The 24,371-nt window shown below is 36.3% G+C and overlaps 2 protein-coding genes across 6 annotated transcripts; one reads left to right on the plus strand and one right to left on the minus strand.

Moving 5' to 3' along the window:
• Positions 1 to 529: 529 nt before the first annotated feature.
• Positions 530 to 10,055, minus strand: copz2 (COPI coat complex subunit zeta 2). 5 transcript variants are annotated; one of them, XR_014537437.1, is made up of 11 exons: positions 9,902 to 10,055; positions 8,534 to 8,602; positions 8,039 to 8,123; positions 6,966 to 7,057; positions 6,712 to 6,767; positions 5,214 to 5,291; positions 4,732 to 4,783; positions 4,114 to 4,298; positions 2,891 to 2,929; positions 2,509 to 2,541; positions 530 to 1,556 (listed from the first exon to the last, which is right to left on the minus strand). XR_014537437.1 is itself a non-coding variant. In XM_083565655.1 (10 exons), exons 1-10 carry the CDS (start codon positions 9,917 to 9,919, stop codon positions 1,509 to 1,511), a joined length of 570 nt encoding a protein of 189 aa, XP_083421781.1. In that variant the 5' UTR covers positions 9,920 to 9,951; the 3' UTR covers positions 530 to 1,508. The 5 variants fall into 5 exon arrangements, 2 of the variants coding, with proteins under 2 accessions (XP_083421781.1, XP_083421780.1); XR_014537436.1 differs by lacking the exon at positions 2,509 to 2,541; XR_014537438.1 differs by lacking the exon at positions 2,509 to 2,541 and having other exon boundaries at positions 4,110 to 4,298.
• A 2,380-nt stretch (positions 10,056 to 12,435) lies between these two features.
• On the plus strand, positions 12,436 to 23,670 carry nfe2l1a (nfe2 like bZIP transcription factor 1a). Its single transcript, XM_083565644.1, has 6 exons — positions 12,436 to 12,746; positions 14,034 to 14,681; positions 18,728 to 18,916; positions 20,532 to 20,621; positions 20,809 to 20,952; positions 21,374 to 23,670. The coding sequence occupies exons 2-6, from the start codon at positions 14,157 to 14,159 to the stop codon at positions 22,580 to 22,582; spliced, it is 2,157 nt and encodes a 718-aa protein (XP_083421770.1). The 5' UTR covers positions 12,436 to 12,746; positions 14,034 to 14,156; the 3' UTR covers positions 22,583 to 23,670.
• The last annotated feature ends 701 nt before the right edge of the window (positions 23,671 to 24,371 follow it).

The following is a 24,371-nucleotide window of genomic DNA, read 5'->3' on the forward strand; positions in this document are numbered from 1 at the left end:
ACACATATCATTGACTTGCAACTTGTTAAATTTATTAATATACATAAAGTAATCTGTAACCTAGGACCTAAATCCAGAGGATATTAGAAGTTGGACATTTCTTATATATTTATATGTATTTATATGGTTATTATAATTATTTAATTATAGATAATTATATCCGATTTGTCTTCCTCTAACGAAATCTTTTATTTGAATACTAATAAAACTTTATTAATTCGATAAAACTAAAAGCAGTAGTAAAACCCCGCTGTGGGATAATGCCCTGGCTCCTCGTCTTTGGATAAAGCCAATCAGATTCGTTTAAAAACTCTATTGGTCCAAGAAATATGGGCGGCGCTCCAACGTAAATCACAAAAACTTTAGGTGGCCAATGACAGCGCGAGAAACGCCCCCTTCCTTATTAATAATAAAATATGCAAAGTATGCAAGCTGGCTCGAAGGTAATTGGCCAGTCCTTTGTTCCCGTCTCTCCTCCCACCAGAGCGAGTAAAGGACTAGTCAAGAAAAGAGCACAGAGAACAGACTGTTGAAATAAAATTAAATTTATTAACATCCAGAGACAACTTCCAGATATCGTTTAGTGTTTCTAAAATAGCAGATCACTCATTAAAACTATTTCTACCAAAATGAAAACAACTCATGTCATGATAATAAAATGTAACTCTTCAACCTGCAGTAGGGCTACAGGGCATTAAAATATCATGTCTTAAAATGTAAAATTCTCGTTAGAAAAAACTTAATAATATTGGCTTATAGTTAAGACAATACATGGATATAATGCTATTTTATTTCTTCAGTAACATAAGTATGATTTTTCATTGCCTATCAACATCTTTGGTTTCTCAACAAGAATTTTTTATTTTTTTGGACAAAATATAATATTTGGATTGTAAAAGACCTGACAATTTTTTACAGAAAAAGCCAATGTAACAATGCCAAATGTTAAAGTGGCTCCTATCTAAATTTTAAAGATCAGGACAAACATACCCATAAAGTGAGATTTGTAGTCCATTAATAAGGTTGTAAAAAATAAAAACCCACATAAATACACCAAATGTTGAACACAACAACGATGTGTTACAATTGTAATCGCAAATATTATAGTTTTATAGTTTTAAATATAAATACAAAATTATTTTAAATGACAATTCTACATCACACAACTGTGTTTTTTTTTCTAGCATCTAGTGCACATGCTGAAAATATTCAGTGCAAATCAGGTCTTTGTTACTGTGCACATTACTAAATTCAAGGAACTTCATGGATAGTGCCTATCAAACTTAAAAGTGTGTGGAAAATGAGCCTTTTTCTTAGTGATATGCACAGTATAACCTGTTTAATAAAGCATTCAAGTCTGAATGGCTTAACAATAAACACAGCTGAACCTACAGCTAGTACCAGAATTAATTAGCCTAGTGGGTTCTATTAAAAAATCAAGTTGAATGGCTGCAGTATTCCCCGAATCACTTCAGATCATTTACCGATCCGCTCACTGGTAAGGTAGATTATTTTAGTATTGACCACTTGATCTGTTCTTTTGCAGTCTGTAACACCTGTAAAAGTAAACAAACAAAAACAATCTTATTTTACTGTTACATACAGTGCCAATGTATTTGTTTGACAAAAATGTACATTAGTCAGTAAAGTTTTACTTTAATATTTTATATTAAATTGATTCAGGAAAGCAGATAAAATATTTTTATTGTGGTGCATAAATAATACCAAGTTAAAGACTACCGTGAGAAACACGACTAATGACAGACCACATGAAAATAGGACAAATTAAAATAATCTGTCACGTGATATACAATTAAATAAGAATGGACTAATACTGTTCATTTCTGTAAAGCTGCTTTGAGACACTATATGTTGTGAAAAGCGCTATAAAAATAAACTTGACTTGACCATTTTCGCCACCAGGGGGCGGATGGAAACCTTTAAATAACAGCATTGCGCCTGAGTAAATGACAAGCTTCCTGCGTATGAGCACATATAAATTATATACATCTATATAAATCGACTTTCACTCCAATATTAAAATATTCTGTGATTTAATATCTATGCTGAAATTAGATCTCAATGACCACTCAAGAAACTCAAGTTTTGCTGAAAAACTGGAATAATTAAACTCTGCACATTGCAAGGGAAAAAAAACACACATTGATTCAAGACAGTGTGCCACAGCCTATTGTGCCCAGGGCGAGATAAAGGAAAATATGCTTTGCACAGGTTGAAGGGGAAGATCTTGAGTGGCCTGCTATAGACCTTAACCCTACTGAACACCTTTGAAATGAAACGGAAGGCTAAATGCACTCTAGATCTCCTCACTCTACACCAGAACCTGACAATACTGATGAACTTTTGGCTGAACAAGAACCAATTTCCACATGCACACTCGGAACATCTTTCCAGAAAAGAGGAGGTTAGTATAACGGCAAATAGTGACTAAACCGTTTAAGTTATATAGTGTGTGTATGTAGTGTGTTTTAGCATGAATACACTTACATTAGTTGTGATAGCCAGTTTCTCAGAGATATGCTGAATAAATTATGGTTTGAGAGCAAAGTTTGTATAGAAAGATGAACAAAAGACAACGTATTAGTGAAATGTGGCATGCAGCAGCACTGACTTAGTTAAAATCGTATTTATTTGTGAAGAGGAAGTCAGCGGCAATGTGTAAAGGACACCACACAATAAATGATTCAGGGTTTAGTTGGAAATTATGGATAACAGCTGATTTATCCTAAGACTGCACAAACATGGTCTGCTATGCATGTGATTCAGAAACATTTCACCACCAGCCATTCATTGTGTGATTTATTGTATGGATAAAGGTGTAAAAAAAAACAGAAGCTTATAAATGCGTGCATATTTTCAATTGTCTCACCTGCGCCACACTGTGTTCTGAAAGAGGGTTGTCATCAGTCTGAAAGAGAAGACAAAACTGAGATACTGAGAGAGAAACTAGAGAATATTCATACACACGGTACACAGGCAACAAGCACAGGTCAAAATCATTTACAAATATTCCATGGCTTTCAGCAGGTAGTTGAATGGAATTGTGGGTAATAGGACCCTTTAAATTAACAGAACTTTTTAAAACTACAATTAAAAATAAGATTTTATTACAAATATGCTTTCAACAGCATAAAATATTAAACAGGAAATATAAAGATTAATATGCTAATTGTTCTGTGTATAATGTCTAATTTCCTTAACACATTTATGAGAAAACACTACATTACATAACAAAGAGTTATTAAAATAAAGTAAACACCATGCCACACGAATGAACATGTATTATTGAGAAGTATTAGGCGCCAGCTGTTAATGACATATAAGCAATGTGACTGGGTCATGATAAGTTTACAAACACGTATAAATTAGTGCATCCTAGGGGTGTAACAATACATCGATGCATTGGAATGCAAAAAAAGATGTGACGATGAGCACCACGAAAATGTGCAACAAACATCCTATTAATTATGCATGTAATGCAATTTCACTGTTTGAACACCAGAGGTCACTAAAGTACAGCCAACAGAGACAGATATATGCACACAAAGATCTTGTGATTCTGATATTCTCAATTACCAAAAAAAATTAAATAACTATCTCAATTATTTAAACTATGTTTAGTGATTGATGGTATAATAGATCTACAACGGCCAACATGCTTTATACAGAGTATGGTTGCACAACCACTTTATAAGATTAAAAGAGCTCCAGTACTTTCAATCACCAACACCCTGTACCTTTATCCTTTACAGCACTGAAAATCTGCACTTTAGCAGACTTTGCAGCTTTATTGCCTCTACCGAGATCAATGTTTTGGACAGACATATTGTTTATTGAATCAGAATTTTTGAGAGAACTTTTACATGTAATGATTTTTTTTTTACAGCTCTGGTGAACCTGTGGTATATTTTGTTTATAAATCTGTCTGTGCCTATTTATATTTACTTCGTTTTATAGAAAATAATGCACATTAATAAGTGACCAGAGTGTATCGTTACACCCCTACTACAAGCTAGAACGTACACACTGCTGTGAAGTGTTGTTCCTTCTTCAGAAAGAGAACACACTTATCCACGCCATGCAGTTACCTGCCTATATTCTTTCTCTCTTCTCTCTCTCCCCATTCTGTTTTCTCCATTTCTCTTTTAACTTTGAGAAGGAGGTGGAGAGGAAAATGGTCTTTTCTGTTAAAAAGGCTGGCTCTTCTGTGCCTGGCCCTCCATGTTACCCGTGATGTAATCAAACATGACAAAGCCAAAAGCTTGCTCTGACAAACACTGGCAAGGTAGAAGAGTATACATATCAATATTTGAAACAGTGTGTGTGTGTGTGTGTGTGTGTGTGTGTGTGTGTGTGTGTGTGTGTGTGTGTGTGTGTGTGTGTGTGTGTGTGTGTGTATATATATATACATTAAACATGTCAGGATCAGAGAACTATATATTATTATATATCATTATTGTAGTGTGAAAGGCATGTAGCACAATCACTTTTTCACCAGCCTGCCACAGTGCCTTCAACAATAGTTGAACAAATAAGTACTAAACACTCCTCTTTGTTTACAAAAATAATAATTCACCAAAATAAAGCCTGCAGCAGAACCTCAAAATCATTTGTCCGCTTTTGCCATTAGGTCATGTACAGCCTGCAGCGGTCATGTTGACTTATGCTTGTTAAATGTGTTTGCTTTCCTCACTGTGTTAGTGCTCTTACCCTGTAGTTGACCTTCTCGACTACCTGCTGCGGATCGCTCTCCAGTATAACCCTGTCAACCAGGAGCAGCAAAGAATCAGAGGCCATTTTTGAGAAAAGAACTTGCTCAATAACTGTCTGTTAATGATAGTGTACCATGCATACCATGAACATATTGCAAAAATATAACTTACAATACATTAAAACAAAAGTGTGTGTTTGGAAAAGTCACTGCATTAAGCATCTTTTTCTGATTGGTCATTTATTTCCCCTAATGAATTTCACTAAATTTCGCACAATTTCCAACAACTCCAAAGTAACTCCAATCTGATTTCAGTCCAGGTGTTTATAGAACACATTTATTATACCCTTCATTCACACAATGCAAACTACTTCCTTCTCTTTACTGAAAAGTATCATTTTTATTTAATACTCAAATAAAAATATATTTCATGCAGCCCTAGTATGCGGTCCATATTCATGTACTAAAGTAAAGTACTCACCCTCCATCAATGATCTCATCCACCACCAGAAAGGCACCATCCATATTATCTAGTAGACACCTTTTCTCCACATTTTTCCTACATGTGAAGGCAGACATTTATTTAATACATTAACAGATCTGTTACTTAAAAAAAACAAAACTTTATTTTTATAATATTTAACAAGAAGGTGCGATGGTCCAGGTACCAGTTTTTATTTAATCTGTTATCAAAAAACAATAAAGAGTCTACTGGTATTTCATTGTTAACAATATTTATTAATTAGGACAAGATTATATGCACTTTTTTAGCTGTTGGAGAAATTGTCATGAAAAGTTTTAATGTATCTGAATATCCTGTTTATAAACTTTTCAGCTGTCTATGACATAATGAAGGCGTTATAGTAATTATGAGCTGAGGAAGTCGATTTAGATTGTATACTTAACATTAATATTGTTCTACTTTTTGTGGATACAAAGCTTAATATCATTTTTGTTGTCAATACTTAATCACATGGAATATCTAGCTAGATGTCTGTATATAGCACAGCACACCCCAGTGTCTGTATATGCTGTAGTTTGTATCCAATCATATTTGCAGAGGTCAACGCAACCTATCTGCCATAAGGCCAGCACTAGGAGAACTGTGGGCATTTTATAAAATAAACTCTATGTTGCTTGAAGCTGTTGCTTCAACCAATCAAACTGTTATTTGTTTACTCCAAGGTCTGCTCACTGGCATCCAAATATGTCAGCATTTTCAAGTCTTTTGATTGGATGGTCAGAGAGCATTCTAGTCAGAGTTCACCAGCTTAAATATATCTCTATATATAGCTGTTTTTTCATTTCACAATGGGTGACAGAAGATAAAATGTATTTTTATTAATAAATTAAGAAATTGATTTGTTTTGATATACTAACCAGGACGTGCATTTTAAGAAACGCTGGACATCGTAAGGAAAGGTCAGCCAAAACAGTTTAAAACAGTTATCAGGTTTTTTAAATTACACTTTTGTGTTTTCTTTTCTGTAGAATTTGCACAAAAATCACAAAATTTACAATCATTTCAAATCCCCAGAAAAGCCGTAATTCACTTCAAAAGTGCAGAGAAAATCACGCCATTTTACGCACTTAATATTGATGCTTCTGCTAGAGTCATACATCATTGCGGGTGGTGCAGCTGTGGCTGCAGTGAAAAAAGAATTTTTGATTTGTGTTCATTGGGTTTCTTGCTTTAGTAATGGCATTCATTCTCACTGTATAAAATACCTGTCTGTGACGCTCTTTTATACTGCATTTCTGTAGTTTTAATGTTTTTTTTTATCGCTGTTAAAATGTGGATTGACTCAGGTAGGACACCACTAAAAGCGTAGGTGTGAAATGCATGGCCAGCCACTGTAAGCATTTAAATGTTCATCGATTTTCATAAAATACAAATAGCTCCAAATACAAATAAGAGCTTGGAGGTTTTGGACCCAACTGTATACTTGAAGTGTATAGTGTGATGAAGGTGTACAAACCTCAAGATCTGATTGAGAGACTCAAACAAACAGTTTAATACTGCCATCAACATCAGCTGTGAAACATGAGAGAGGGATATGCAAGATTAGTTAGACCTGTGATAACTGATACATAAATCAAAATGAACACAGTGGTTTAATCTGAAGCTTTCCACCAAAAAAAATATAAATTTCACCCAGATCTATTATGATGAACATTTTATGGATAGTAAACAATTACATATTTATTACTTGTGTTGTATAGAAAGGCTCACCTCATTCTCCTGTGCACTTCCCACCACATAGAAGAACAGGTCTATGCTGCTCTTGTACACTATAGTCATGCCCTCCAGGAAGGCTATTTCATCTGAAAGGTCATAAGGAGGGAAGAAGCTCCAGCTGTTATTCAATAACACAGGAGACTGCATACACTCAAACACACACACACACTGACTTTGCCTGGGGACAAACATATAAAGGCTTTAAATATGATAAGTATAAAAAACCCAGAAACAGTGTCTATGATTCACTATTCAATTTCATTTCTTTAAAAAGAAAAAACGGAGTAGTATACATGTGGGTCATGCATTATAATCATGACATAAGAGTTTAAAATAAAGGTGGAAACTAAAGAGTGGGAAAATATCCCACAGTATCACCCTATAGGCTGGAAGGGAACTTTCTATTGTGTGGGTGTTTCATTCATAACCCAGAGAGAAACAGTTGAGAGTGGAACTACTGTTGTCCCTGCCCTGTTGTTAGCTTGAAATGTGAGATACAGGTGTGAAAGAAACACTGTGTGATTTCTAATTACAATGAGACTTTGTTTCTAGATGCTCTAGATATTTGGAAATCATTTGAATAAATCAATCTGTCAAAATGTCATACTGGTCAGGTGTATACGGAAAAGTGGGTATAAAATAAACAGTTTGACATTATAAAGGTTTTTATTAGAAACGTGCCTAACGTTTACTAATAGAATACTACATTTCCTTCATCTCTTTCTGGGGAAAAAACTCAAACGTTTAATTTAGAACCATCCAAGAAACGTTAAAAAACATTAAAACAGTCTTGCCTTTATTGTTACTACATCATACCTGAAGAAATATTTTATGAAGTTATGATATTAATTATTTAACTTGCAGTATCATTTCCACAACTAAAGTATTTAAATAGACATGTTGAACACAACCTAGGAACAGCCTATTATTTTCACTGTACCATTAGTCACTGATCACTATTTAGTTAATCGCTATACTTTTACATGATCTGGTAGTTTATACAGTCAGTATTACCTAATTTCACTCACACACATCCGCAAAGCCAAAAAGAAACCTGAAAAACCTACTGTCTGCTTTATGCGTTTTGTTGAATACATTCTTCTCAAAATTTTTCTGCTCCTTCATTGAGGGATACAGCTCTGTATCATAGTACTGAAAGCACACAACAATCTAATATAAATCACATTTTACACATACACTGCACCAAATAATAAAAACATTTAAAAAAACTCACAATTATACCACTAATAATCCAATTATTTTTATTAACTTAATACATAATAATAGTCTTTAATGGTGATGTTGTTCATTGGGTGGAGTGTGCGTGTGCGTGTGCGTGTGTGTGTGTGTGTGTGTGTGTGTGTGTATGACCGAGATTACGCCTTACAGCTGATATTCATTGTAGTTAAGGTGAGGCTTAAGGGTGTGTTTTTTTCTTTTATCCTTCTTTTATTATGAATACGAATAAAATAATTAAAATGTTTAAATGCTGTGTTTCTTCAAACACAAAATAGGGACAGCTGTAAATAAATGACAATAAGCAAAAATGATGTCCATTTTACCTTAGAAAGAAGTCGGTTTCCGTCATTGTCCAAGATGAAAACTGCCTTAACAGTGTACAATGAAGCGTCCTGCATGTTAAAAAGAAAAACAATTTGTATGATTTTTCACATTTTCTAAACTTAATATATACCAATCAATACAGACTTAAAAATATGAATACTACAAAGAAAATGAGTTTGAAGAAGCAAGCAGGTGGTCCAGGGAACTTTTCTCATCCATTTCGCAGAATCTCTTCAGACCAAAGTTCTGTTATGCACTGACTGCCACTGATTCAGAGTCGGAGTGTACCACAGAACTTGGGCCTGGAGGACTGATGTTGGAGAAGTGCTGAAAAACTGAAGTAGGATGTTCATTAAATGCCATAAATAAAATACTTTTAGAATTACATTTAAAAATGCAATAAAAAAAGACACTCCATAGAAGGATACCTGTTTTTCCCCAAATAGTTGCATGAACATTAGACAAAGCATTTGGAACTGTGTGCTTCAACATGTTGGCTTGCCAAATGTTGGCAAACTTAAAGAGCACAGTTTTAGCCTGGTTCGGAAGTGAGAGTGGAAAAAAAATATATAACCTTGATGGTGGTGCGTGGATATGGATCTATTTGCTAAACCGAAGTGTCAACTAGTGAGTGCAAAAGAATAAAGAATGAGCAATGAAAAATCGCTTCTCAGCTCAGAAAAGCAGGGCTGAAGGGATCCACCTGTGGAATGAATTAGACTGCTGTACTGAGCCGCTGCATAACAGAAGACGTGGCACCCGCATCCCACCAGGCAGTGCGCACACGCAGGCAAACACACGCGCGCGCACGCACGCGCACACACACAGCGCACACACACACACACAGCGCACACACACACACAACTTTAACTCCACACTGCTGCACACAACTTTATATTACTACAAGTCCACCCCAGCATTACACAATAAACTCAGCATTGCAACTCGATCACAATACTGATCGTGTGCAAATATACTGATTTGTCCTCAATGAAATTATTACGGACACTTTTTTTTTTTGCTCTGCCATATTGGAAGAAGTAACATCTGTTACAGACCCCCTCTGCCTTTCCACGCATTTTGGTCGCAAAGTATCACTGCATGGCTTAGATTTTCCAAAGCACATACATTCGACTAATATAAACCCATGACATATCTAGCTGCGTCATGCAATACTTTACAGGTCTTTAAAATACTCATGTTAGCACTGCATGTTTACATTTACCGTAATGTTTGTTCTTGGGACAATCTATGCGAACAGTATCACTTGAGGGTTTGAGAAAACAAAACAAGCTTTTTAACAAGTGTGTCCTTTCAGGCCACCATAAATATTTCTGAATGAAAAGAGAGAATCACAGAAAGCCTACCAGAGCCGCGGAGTCCATGGCGGTATTTAGTGTTGACGTGGACAGCTTTGAGCTGTCACTACTGGAGCGCTCGTAAAAAAAACTCTGACTCATACATGGGGCGGAGCAAAAACTATCATGCGCACTAAAAAACTACATAGTATTCGTTGATACGTACTACACGGCGTGGTGTGACGTTTATAGCGGAAGTGCGTCGAGTCAGTCAGCCGGAAGCGGTAAACTGGGTGCCAAGACCCGCCATTTTGGATCTCGACTGCATTTAGGATTGATCCTGTAGGACTCCTCTGCACAAGACACAGAATGGTGCCAGTTGCACTTTAATGGTGGAAAGCTTACGCGAGGCCAAGGATGTCAGGAATCTTGTTGCTCACTTCTTGTGTATACTTTTTTTTTTTTTGCACATTCTGACGTAGCAAGACATTATTGAACATTTAAATTATTGCCATAGTTGGGTGAACCCATGTAAAATTATTTAATAAAGATGACAACAATTCAACAATCTTTACATTTCATATGACAAATTTCATATTACACTATTATCTGTATCTATTGACTATTACGTGGTTACATTAAGTGGTAAGTGTACAGAAAGAAAGACAGAAGGTTCCACACTGACTACAGGGCTGACTAACATCCGTACATAGTAAAATTATTAGGATTTTAACTCAATATAGTTTAGATACTTTCTCAATCAAAAAAAGATAAAGCATAGCCTATTCCTAATGCAGCTAAAACAGCATTTTATTTAATTAAAATAATTGTGTAACCACTACTGTATGATCCCAAATGCCACAGAGATGTATCTTTCTCTGACTAAGAATGGTAGCTTGCTCAACAGATGCAAGGCCTTCCCAACAACAGGATTGAGATTTCCCCATCAAGGAGATATAAAAAAAAATGTTTGTAGACTGTGAAGCATTTGAAATTTACATTTGCGGCATTTAGCAGACACTCTTATCCAGAGCGAAATATACAACATGCCGGAGGATCGGTTTGTCAATGAAGTCGATACACTGTAGATAGGGTTAATTCATGTTGGACAGGGTACTGGGACAGGGCAGATGGTTTCACCAATGTATTCCTTTCCTTCTTGGTCTCTAAGACAGGTGTATTGATGTCTTCCCTGATGTGTAAACACTCTTGTCTGCCAGAGCCTCTGGTACAACCTTATGCAAGAGCTTTTTGTACATCCTTGCATAACTATGTTAATTCTAAGGTGAAAAATTTGTCTCCCAACTGGTATGCATCTTTTTGACTGCATCTGATTACAAAAAATACCTTAGTAATTGCTAGAGAGCAGCAAGGGAAAGTCATACGTGGCAGCCCTTGCTCAAATCACAACTGTGGATAACTTCTCTATGGGGGCTCACAAGATTTTTTTAGCCCTTCCAGAAAGATGCAATGGACCTACGATTCCACCACGGCTTTAAATAGTAAGCCCCTTTAGGCCTCTCCTTATTAGCATATGCGTGTCAATCTAAAGTTCTCTAAATGAGTTTTTACTAATTATCACTCTAGTATGATGTTCAAAATGCATTAACTGGAGATGGCTCAGCCTGTCCTTGTGGCTGAACTCAGGTTTCTTAATGAAGTGCTAATTATAATAAATTACCCATTTCTGTAAATAAATCAATTGGTTTTGCCGCATTCCAAAATGGAGCCCATAACATGCCACTGTACAAGGGGTGCCCACTCCTGTTATTTTGATGGTGGACTCTCCAAGAATCTTCACTGCAGCTTCTAAGGGATCTGGAAGAATAAATCTTATTCTAACAACGGAAGGAGTGAGCATGGCAAACATCACTGAACACTTTTTCAGTTTGTCCAGAGACTGTCAGTTCCATATGGTAATTTAAACCCACAGAAGTGGTGAAATCAGAATCAGAATCAGGTTTATTGGCCAAGTGTGTTGACACACACAAGGAATTTGGTTCCAGCTGTTAGTGACTCTCAAAAGTACAGACATAAATAAAACCTATACATGACAAAACAGACAAGACAAGACAAAAACAGACTATACAAGACAATACAGACAATTTGAGACAGTATAGACAGTGTGGGTATTAAATAGGGATACAGATCAGTAATGTACATCAAGTGTGAGAGTGCATGGTAGTGCAAATGACAGTATTGTGTGTCAGGTATGATTAGAAATACAGCACTAGTTACATGTGCTTACACATCAGTAGGAGAACTGGGTTTGTTCCTGGCTTACAGTGTTTCTGGGAGAGGCTCCAAATCCACCAAAGTACTGATCAGTATATATAGCTACTAAAAGTGAGTCTAAAACGCACTTGATTTTCTTGGTCAATGCAGTCTAATGAAAAGTGTATCATTCTCAATAGCCTGCTTCAACAAAAAGTTTTTTTTCAAAGCCAACATGCTGCATATGTAAACAGTTAGTAAAGTTAAAGCAGGGTTAAAATGGTCAGCTGTCACCGGTGTAAACAGCAATAAGGCATGCCAGGACGACTAACTGTCACGGGTTGTTATTGCATAATATTCAGAGATTATCATTTAGTCATCTAAATGTAGTTAAACGTGGGTGGAGTACCAATCGGACAAGATTTTCTTCTCTTTTCTTTTCCAAAAAAAAAAAATCCGAACGATGCCTGTTTGTTTCCGGGTTGTCTAAAGCAAATTTAACATTGGCTTATCCAACAGGAAGGGGGAAAAAAAGATTGTTGTGTTATGGCGTGGAGCTGGGAGGGATGATTACTGAGCAGCCACTCAGCACATAAATACACACCCCCTGTTACAGAGCGCAACACTGAAGCCAGGTCGCCGGTAGGAAGAGGAAAAATCTGCCTTCTAACTACTAATAGCTGAAACTTCGTCTGCCGAGGTAAGAACAGATTTGTTCCTCGTATGGATCATGGTTAGTATTATAGTTTTCAGAGTTTAAGAATATATCTGATATAACTATAATGGGGGGGGGGGGGTACACCTAATGCAAACTGGAAAATGGAAAAGCTTCCAATTTGTTTTGAAATGTTTTACTAACGCGTTTCAGTGGGCGAGATTTTTTTTTGCAGATAATGAAGAGATTGTAGTTTACCGTCATTAAATACGAATCTACTTAAATCATTGTTGAAACCAAGATGCGCTTTAGTGTAAAAACTCATTTAGATTGAAGATATTGCTGTATAGACACCACACAGACTTCCTAGATCGGTTAGGCGCAACATGTTGCAAGTGTTTTCCTCATCTCAAATGAACCCTTGTCACGTTCCTTGGTTACGAAAGGAAAGTTTGTGTTGAGTAACTCCAGCGCCACACCAAGCACAAACTGCCGGCTTTATTTCCCGGGAAGCGTTCAGATTACGTCACACTCTGAATCTCAACCGCCGTTGGAGACAAACAAAGAAGAGGTGAACTGGGCACGGCAAGGAGTCTTAATAACCCATTTCTCCAGCCTCAGCATGGTATCATCGTGCACAAGTTCACACCCACTGCTTTTAATCAATCCAGACTTTCTGGCAGTTTGTAGACACACCACGAGATGGATGCAGTCCCATAAGAAAATGTAACGACCATATATGGAGCTCCTATAATATCCTATTTGCATATAGAGTTTAAAGGAGTTATACGAGATGGCATTGCCACTTCATGGCTATTTGATCCCAAGGTCAGGGAACCTTCTGTCAGCAATATTCATGTTTTCCCTCTGTACATGTGGGTTCACTCAATGTTCCTTCTACCTCCTAAAAGCATGCCACTATGTCGATTGGTGACTTTTTACATTCACCCTAGGTATGAATGAGTGTGTGAATGGGTTGGTGCATATTGTACCAAAATGGACTGGCATCCCATTCCGGGTGCATCCCATCCTGCTTCATGCCCAGTGTTTCTGGGATAGGCTCAAGATAATCTAAACTGCTAAATCTACAGGTTAAATTGACTAATGAAAAGAACTGTGTAAACAGCATCTTTATCCAGGCTAAAAATCCATACATGTATTTTCCCCAAAATGATTTTAACATGTCCATATACTGAATGAATATTATGTGCTGATGATTGGGGAAACTCTAACTTTCTGAGTTTATTGTCAAAGCAGCATACACAAAAAAGAAGCACATTTCCAATCAACTCAACATGTTTTCTTTAATCATAATATCTTCTTTCATTTTAGGACTTTCTAAGACACTTCACTTTCCCAAGAACCGGTTTGCTTTTTGAAATCACCCTGACATCCACCATACTGTTAAAAAACAAAACAAAAAAAGACCCTCCCACTGTGTCTTTTTGAAGGACCATGCAACCCCTGAAGAAGTACTTCACTGAAGGTCTAATTCAGGTGGCCATTGTCCTCAGTCTTGCTGGGATGCATGTAGATGTAGATCCTTACCTTCATCCTCCACATAACATCAACATCCAAAGCCCAGCTCTGACTCAGACCCAGTCCAGCATTCTTCAAAACTCTCCAGAAGGATATGGTCTCCAAATGAAGAGCCTAGATGTGGAGGCCTCTGTACCTATTTCTAGGCTATTGCACTGGATACACTCTCTTCAGCAAGTGCACGTTCCAACAGCACAGCTTGTGGCCTGGCTAGCCCACAGTGAGACGGACAACAATGGGATGACTATGCCTAGCCTAACTGGTTCCTGGGATGGTAATGATGAGCTGGTGGACATTGAGGACTCAACAAGTTTGACCATGAGGATGGGAGGTGAAGGGATTGGAGAATTCGATTTGAATAATCCTGCTATGGATGATGGGAGTTTGGGGGTGGCAACCACATTCTTAAGAAATCAAATGGATTATGAAGACATTAAAGAGGTAAGTAGCATTTTGTAGATTGAAGATTACAGAATAATTTAAGACTCAAAAGCAACAACAAACTTAAACTTTCTTCCAGCTTCTCCCATTAGGGGTCGCCACAGCGGATCATCCGTATTCATGATCTGCATGTTGGATGCCCTTCCTAACGCAACCCTCCACAACAATACACATTAGTAATTTTGCTCCACATGCCTGTCATGCCTGGATTAACAAAGTTTTATAATTGTTCAGTGAACGACATGTTCCAAAACAAAGCTTGCCAATTTAAGGTCATTTAAAATTGTTCATTTAATGTACTTTATTTCTTTTTGCTGACTGTTTTAAATGGCATGCACTCCACAAAAATCTGACATAAAAGAAAAGAACAGACAAACACTGGCTTCTTCTGATCTGCAACTGTAACTGACTTATTGAGCAATACAGAATGAAAACATGAATATTTATTACAGTCAGACAGTGTCATAGACAAAATACATTCAATGCTGGCATGAACTCCTCAGTGTAGGTCAAATATTTCCCTGTTACACAACAGCTGGATTCAGATATTATGCTTTGGCTAGCAAATGTATCATGTATTTCATTAGCATTTATTTTATTACTCTATCTAAGATCTTTTACATGCATTTCTTTGGGCTTTCTTTTACAGACAGATTTCTTTGAAATATAGTAATCTAATTTCATGAATATTTAGCCACAGTTCTAATACATTAATATGTATAAGACAGACAGTGTCACACTAGGTCATAGACAGTAATTCTGTGTCTAGGCTGAAGGGACTTAAATCACTGCCCATGTTGCAGAATGTGTTTGGTTTTATGCCCAAATTACTTGGTGTCAGGGACTTCACAATTTTACTTTCACTACCTTTTCATTCGGAGAGCTTGGGGAATTTTGCTATTGTTAATCTTTCGCTTTCACTTAAAAAATACTTGCCTACATATAGTTATATATGCAACAGCAGCCAGTTTTGGCTCAAACTGCCCACCCTATACAAGGCAAAAACTACATACAGGTTAGTGTCACTCATTTGTAATAAAACAACCAATATGCATTTGAGAGGGGAAAAAACCAACTAAAGCTTTCATTCACTTACAAAGTTTCAGGCATATGAATTTATGCTAAGAATCCTTCGATTGTCAAATCTATACAGTTATCAGTCTAGGTCAGATGGACTTGCCTGGACATGACCCAACAATCTATTTTTGGAATAAGAAACATGCTTGTTGACCTTGTACAGAAACAGTTGTTGATGAGTCCAACAAGCCTTTTATACCATTCTTTTTAACACTAACCTTGCAGCTTTTCCTGGCATTAATATAAAAACAAAAAACAAATCAGACTTTTGCACTTAGTAACTTGTGTTGTATATGACTGTAGCACAGTCCTGACCACTGGAACTGACAAAATAGACATAGACTCCACAATAGCAGAACAGCTGAGTAGGTTTTATTTGAGTTTTATGCTACCCCCTCCTCTTTCAATCCGAAATTCCCCTCACTGTCTGACTACAAGGCTTTAAAAAGAGTTCTTTGGTTTTACGATACAGGCTAGTTGTGACCTGTACCCTGAAGTATGGATTCAGTTTGGCATCAGAGCTTGTGTTTGTTTGCAACACAGCTTGTCTGACCCCAGGCTAAGATGTTTTGTAACCTAAGGAGGCATCACTTGGACCAGCTTGTTTACCAGCTGATGATTAAGTAACTCTGAAGCTTCAGTATATTTGAATCCTCAAGACATGCACACACAGCAAAGACATTGCTACAAGAAACTAAATGATATTTATTTTAGTATTTATAAATGTTCGGTCCAGACCAAAAAGATAACAAGTGTTCTCTTACTTCTGGTGTACTGGCTTGCAGATTTACAGGGTTAATCCATAGTGAGAAGGGGGTTTTCAAATCTAATTATATTACCCCAATGACACAGACATGCTGGTGCTTTCACTGTGTCCCAGCCAAAAAGGTTAAGTTTATTTATAGACAACAGCTACCTTATAAAACATGTCCCAAAACCTATGGGTAAATGTATATAAATGATTGCTTGATTAACTCAATTTGCGAACAATCTATATATACTGTTGATATATATAATATACAGTATCTAACAAAAGTGAGTACACCCCTCACATTTCAGCAACCATTTTGGTACATCTTCTCAAAGGGACATTACAATAGCAATGAAACTTAAATATATTTTAGTGTACTCAATGTGCAGTTTGAATAGCAGTATAGATTTACTGTCCTCTGAAAATAAATGAACATATACGATACAAAATTGTGTAATCGACATATTGTATTGTATAGGTTCAATCCAAACCCCAATATCTGAAAAAAGTATGTCCAAACAATAAATAACGTCATTATATGTGGTGTGTGCTGTTGGTGGGATTTTCAGGACCATACAATTAATATGCAGACTAATAAAATACTCTGTTACTCTTAGCGCACCAATCTATTAATAGAATGACAATGAGTTAAACACTAATTGATATCTAATAAATGATCATCAGCCCAAAACCTTTTCAACGACTTCAAAAGAATCGTGCGAATAAGGCCACGGGTGCTGTGGCAAGTCAAGAGTTTTTCCCATCATTTATTCCTCTCAAAATGTTCTGCTTGGTGTTGAACTAACACTGAACTGTATGTTTGTGCTAAGTAGATACCACTAAATAACAATAGCGGTTCTAGCTTGAATGACGCCCTGGGTGAACTACTCCATGACCCAATGTCTCCCCATTGATTAGTTTCAGCTTTGAAAAGCTGCTCTTTTTTTTAGCTTCCGTCACTGGATGAGTAAAACATATTCACAGAGCTGTTCACAAAATTTGATTAAATTTCTAAGATCTCCCTTTCATGTATAAATATTAACCTAAATGCATTTATTGCATAATTAAATACATGTCAATGTGCACAATTCATTAAACTCTCAGAACCAAGAACTATACAACTCCGTGGCTAATTGTAGCCATAAAATACATACAACATCTATATCCTTATAATATGTGTTTTAAATTAGCATTTTAAGCTGCACTGGAGATTCCCCTTACTGAACTCATTTCAGGACCTATTCAGTACAATCACCAGAAACCTAATTTTACCAAATTTATAAGTGCTAGTTTATCTACAATCCAACTAAACTAGTTAGTTTGTAATTTTTATTTGTTGCAAGCTACACATTATAACAAACTACATACTATAAATCATAATATTATGCAAGCTGAAAGAAATAGTGTTGCTTTATGAGTAAAAGCATGGCAGGCAACACAGCATAACGTGATATACAAAAGTGTATATCAAAAGTGATATACAGTTATTAGCATTTCATTAAATGCATTAGCCTTTACTATCCTCATAATAAGATGAGTGATAGAGCTGCATACACACCTTTATCAACATACTTTCCTTTTTTTCTGAATTGGGCTCCTGAGGGATGGATGATTTTGTCATACATCATTTTCAATATGGTTCAGCTCTCCTTACTGACGTGATGGCACCTAACCCCCACCTCTCCTTTCTGAGTGTATGAGTAAGGGAACATCTCCAGGCAGTGGGTGCACACTCGCTGGTCCCGACCAGGTTCATTGACTGTGACCATTTTGTCACCCAAATCCGCCAAAATGTGGATGAGTAAAAGGTACGATATTTGACTTTGAAATGTAGTGAAGTTTAAGTCTCCCCAAATGGAAATACTTGAGTAAAGGTACGTGGAAAAAAATGACAAGTACAGTAACGAATTACATTTACTTCGTTACTGTACACCACTGATTGTCGTAATGAAACTATATATTTTCAAATATATATTTTATAAAAGTGCAATTATAAATTTTAATGTTACAACATACATCGGTACTTTATCTTACACTCTGTGTGCATAGACAAAGATTGCCAAGGTAGGAAGTATGACTTCATTCTGACTACTGTAGGATATATAGGACATGTAGAATACTTCTGATATACTGTTAATAATCTGATCCACAACCCCTATAAAGCTATTTATTTGAGCATGAGGATGCATTGTTAAACTTTAAAATCTTGTGTCTGCAGGAAGCAGAGGAATTTCCACTATGGCAGCAAGAATTACATCAAAATGTTCACCAGGATCAGCTACTTCAAGGACAAAATCACTACTTCAGTCTGCTTGATGAAGATGATGAGGATGAATTGATGGTGGACAGGTGGCACCATGCAAACCCGTTTCATTACCCAGCGACCAGTGTGCGGGGGAATGTACAGGTATTGGAAGAATTTAAATATTTTGTAATATGAACAATAATAAACATCACATAATTAATATATATATATATATATATATATATATATATATATGTGTGTGTGTGTATATATATATATATTTTTATTTATATACAGTACAGACCAAAAGTTTGGACACACCTGCTCATTCAAAGCGTTTTCTTTATTTTCATGACTATGAAAATTGTAGAGTCACACTGAAGGCATCAAAACTATGAATTAACACATGTGGAATTATATACATAACAAAAAAGTGAACTGAAAATATGTCATATTGTAGGTTCTTCAAAGTAGGCATCAAGAAAATGCCAAGAGTGTGCAAAGCAGTAATCTAAGCAAAAGGTGGCTACTTTGAAGAACCTACAATATGACATATTTTCAGTTGTTTCACACTTTTTTGTTATGTATATAATTCCACATGTGTTAATTCATAGTTTTGATGCCTTCAGTGTGACTCTACAATTTTCATAGTCATGAAAATAAAGAAAACTCTGAATGAGAAGGTGTGTCCAAACTTTTGGTCTGTACTGTATATATAATATATATAAACTTTTGGTCTGTAGTGTGTATATATGTGTATGTGTGTGTGTGTGTGTGTGTGTATATATATATATATATATATATATATATATATATATATATATATATATATATATATATATATATATATATATATATATATATATATATATGTATATATGTATGTGTGTGTGTGTGTGTGTGTGTGTGTGTGTATGTATATGTATGTGTGTATATATATATATATATATATAAACAAACTTTTGGTCTGTACTGTGTGTGTGTATATATATATGTGTATGTGTATATATATATATATATATGATTTCTTGTAAAAGCAATGAAACACTGGCTGTGCTTAAAACAAAAATTTTTCTGTAGACATGTTTTGCTTCCTATTTGTATGCATTATTACTATGCACATGAATTAGAGCAAACTTAGATTAACTCCTGTTGTTCAAATTTAAATTTATAAATGGTTGGGTTTAAACAGCTACATTTTGAATACACTGTAAAATTTTACTTATTTATAATGTTTCATTCTTTCATTTCCGTGCTTTAATGTGGTGTTTTTGGCTCTTGCTATAATTACAGCTTGTGACTTTGGCAGCAAGGTTAAATGATCTGGTGTTAACAAGCAGGAAGTCATTTGAAACTCATTTGAAGGCACCTGTTGTATGCTTTACAGCAAGGCTAAAGTTATTTGAGTGACAGAGAGAGAGAGACAGAGAGGGGGGGGAGAGAACAATAATCATTTATTTACAGCATATGTACAGAACACAATCAGACATTTGAAAGGTTTTTGAGAACTTTTAGGGACACTATTTTCAGTCTGACATATCTAATTATTTGAAAGAAATGGTCAGCTGCTATCTTTTCTCTTTTAGTTTGCATTTGAATAATATTGGTAGGAATTCAAATAAGTTGCTGAAACTCATTTCAACATCTGTCTGACTGATTTGTTTATGCACTTCAATTTTCCATTTATGATGCCTTCCTGCATTCCAGAAAAGCATGTACACATAACCTAACTGGCATAAAAAAAAAAAAAAACCCTCCTCCTGTTATTTTCTACCAGTTCACAGGTTTGCAGGAGGATACCTTGTTGTCCACTGAGGAAGGTCTGCAATTAATGGAGGCTACTTTCCCTCTTGGACAAGATCAATATGTAAGTTGCCCAGATAGATTTATTGACACAAACGCTTTCAAATATTTGAACAATTCCAACAGATCATCTGTAGAACTTTCAGTCATTCGTAATCAAGTGTCATCCAGATTACTAACATATTCTGAGTTATCAGATGCATCAGTGTTTTTATTTTTTTTATTCCCCCCCCCAATTGTGCATTTCTCAGTTGGCAGATCTTGATCCCGTGAGAGCTGATGAAAACCTAATGCAACGTCACGTGCCTGTTTTCTCACCTCTGTTGCCTCAATACGAGCCCTTGCTGGACCTAGAACAGCAATGGCAAGATGTTTTGGCAGTCTTGGAACCACAGGTAACCACACCACCATTTCCTTGTTTGTTAATAATCTAGTGTTTCCTCATGTTAAAAATGTTTTTCATGCTTGCAGCATCGGGGGAAGTTTGGTTATGAAAAAGCACAAAATAAACTAGCAGGTTTAAATAACTTGGAATAAAAATACTACTTCTGCATGTGTGTTTCTCTAATTTCCTTCTAGTATTTAAAGACATGCCATTGGGTGGACTGGCTGAAGTAATTACTGAAGATGATCAATATGTAAAAATAAAGATCTTAGCAACTTAAACAAAAGCCTATAAGGATAACTATAACTTGGTATTTGCTACAGTTCTTCAATTGAGTCAGCACCCAGTGCTACATTAGACCTCTTTAGAACTCCACTTTAGAAATAAAATGAACTGTACTCTATTTTCATGCACCACTTTTCTCTTTGCAGGACATAAATGCTGAAGACTTCTTGGACAGTTCTCACCTCAATGATGGAGGAAGAGCAAGAGAAAGTCTTCCTCAGTTTCCAAGCAACACAACAACTGGACAAGACCATTCACTTTCTGACCAGAATAACATCTCTTTGAATGTTTCAAACTCCTCTAATGTAAATTTGAATTCCATTGACTCAGACATCATAGACTTTCTCCTTTCTCCTACACCAGAAAGAACAAATGTCAGTATACCTGGCTTCTCTATGGAGGAACCGAGCCCGTTGAGTTTTTTTGGTCCACTATTGAAAGAACCCATGCTTGATGAGAGTGCCTTGTTGGATCTAGCCCTGGGGAACAGCTCCGGACAATCTGAGGTTTTCCAAAATGAGGACCAAACAGATTCTGACTCTGGTCTTTCCTTGAACTACAGTCAAAGTCCTGTTTCCCCAAGTAGATCTGAATCCTCATGTTGCTCATCATCCAGCTCATCCAGTTCATCGATATACTCGATTCCTGAGGAGGGTGCTGTAGGCTACACTCGCATCAAAGATGAGCAGACGGATGAGGAAGGCGCTGTTGGAGGTTACACCACAGAACAAGGCAAAATGTGGTATACAAATTACCTGCAATTCCAATATTCACCCTGGCTTGAGCATATAGTCCATGATCACACCTACAACCAGCCCCAATATACCAGTCAAAGAAAGCCTCCAAAAGAAGACTCAGAGGAGGTGCTGGAATATAAATTCCAAGAAGGTCTATGTAACAGGGATGAGAAGCGAGCACATGCCATGAGGATTCCATTTTCAACTGACCATATTATTAACTTACCTGTTGAAGAGTTCAACGATCTTCTCGCCAAGCACCGCTTAAATGAGGCTCAACTCGCACTTATTAGAGACATTCGACGTAGGGGCAAGAACAAGGTCGCTGCGCAAAACTGTCGTCGCAGGAAGCTGGATGTCTTGGAGGATTTGGAGTGTAGCGTTAATGGCCTACGGCGTCATCGTGCAAGGCTTCTCCGGGAGAAATCGGAAGTCCTGCACTCAGTTAGAGAGATGAAACAACACCTTAATGACCTCTATCAGGAGGTGAGGAGTAGACTCAGGGATGTGGAAAGTATTCCCTGCCCAGTCACAGACTTTACACTGCAACCAGGCAAAGACAGTCATGCTTCGAAATCCAGACGGAAGTCTGGCAAGAAGCAGAAAGACAAGGAGTGAGAATAAGATGGAATACATTTATGCTGTTTCTGTGCCTGCAAGCCAGACTTTTCTAGATTCAATGGACAGGTCATGACTGAATTTACCTACAATTCTTGTTGCAGCAGAGTTGACTTCTGCTGTAATTTAGTGGCAAAAAATACACAAAGCTGTGGTTACGTGAAGTAATTTGATAAAGAGGTGCAGCTTGTGATAAGGAAGAAAAGCATCCACTGTGACAGTAAATCAATGTTTGTAATTGACAACAAACCTGAAATCCATGAAAATGGAGAAATTACTGCTCGTAACAACACTGGATTCATCCTAAAATTGACGGGTCTTAGCAACAAGGTTTTCGTTTTTGTTTTTTTTCAAACAATGGAGAAAATTCTAAACCATCTTAACATTTTGATAATTTATTATTAAAATTATTTATTTATTTGCCCATTAGCACTGCCCCTTTAATTCAGTAACTGTAACCCAAATCTTGAAAAAACAAAGAAGTTACTATACACATCTGAATAGTAGTGCTCATGAAATAAATGTTTAAATTCATTTGCAGCTAGAGGGGTCCCTGCCTGCAAACTGTTTGAGAACCCTATTGTATTAAAAGGTTTCTGGGTTGGGAGAACAGGAATGGAACTGTAAGGTGCAAGTCAAAACATTTGGAATAAACAAGTAAAGATTCTTGGATCCCAGATTTAAGGCTGTGTCCATCATCGTTTTCTTCCTCTGAAACCAATATTCATCTATACCTTAACACAACATTAAGCAATACTGTTAGTGTTTAACTGGAACAAAGTCTCAAACTATGAAACACTCATGGATTGTAAACACCTTAATGTCAATCAGGTTTAAGGTATAACTCATGTATTATTTAAATGGTTATCTGTAAAACAATATGATTCAACACAGTCACTGGTTGGGCACACTGCTTTTTGTTTTCGATCTTTCCCTGGTGTATTGTACTTTAACGGTGATACGAGATTGATACGAGTTTTGCTTAGACTTTGTGATGTTTTCCTGGTTTTTTTTTTTTTGTTTTGTTTTTTTGTGTTTGACAAGCCGGACTTGTTTTCTATGTTTGATTAAAGATATCAGAAACTGTCTGTCTAGTGGCTCTGCTTCAGCTCTTTAAAACACAGTCAAATGTACACATTGTATGAAGACCACAAAACATGAAACTGTAAAATGACCTCTTAAAGAGAGACACAGCACTCATTAAAAAAAAAAAGGATTTATTTATATATATTAAAAAAAAAAAAAGAGCTTGTTTTAGACATATAGTAAAGATGTAAAAGAGGGAAAATACAGATGAATTTACAAAAACATTGACAAGTAACCAAGTGAAAAAAACACAGAAAAGGAGCTTTGTAAAAGTAAAGGGGAAAAAATACTTCAATAAACACTACTATCAAATTTGCAACCTACTCACTAACTGAACAAGCATGTTTAGCATTTCTAACTAATGGGATGCAATTCTGACTTGTTTCCCCTGAAATATTAAACCATTTTTAAAAGAACTTTAACACTTTTCACCGTTAGCCTGATCAACTTGAATCTTGGATATTGATCTAGTTAGATCTGTTTGACTGTTTTATCAACCAGTACATTGCATTCCATTACACCATGGTGTTTACACCAGATCACCTGCTGCCTCATAGCATTTTTATACAAATATAAACCATCCCATGGCTTCCATCTATTGAATTGTAAAATGGCCAGGTGCAAAATCTCTAACCAGTAAACAAACAACAAAAAAGGGATGTGATTTTGACAATTAAGAAAATCCACTTTATTCACAGATCCC

Source organism: Silurus aristotelis (assembly GCF_946808225.1).
Source record: "Silurus aristotelis genome assembly, chromosome: 17".
NCBI lineage: Eukaryota > Metazoa > Chordata > Actinopteri > Siluriformes > Siluridae > Silurus > Silurus aristotelis.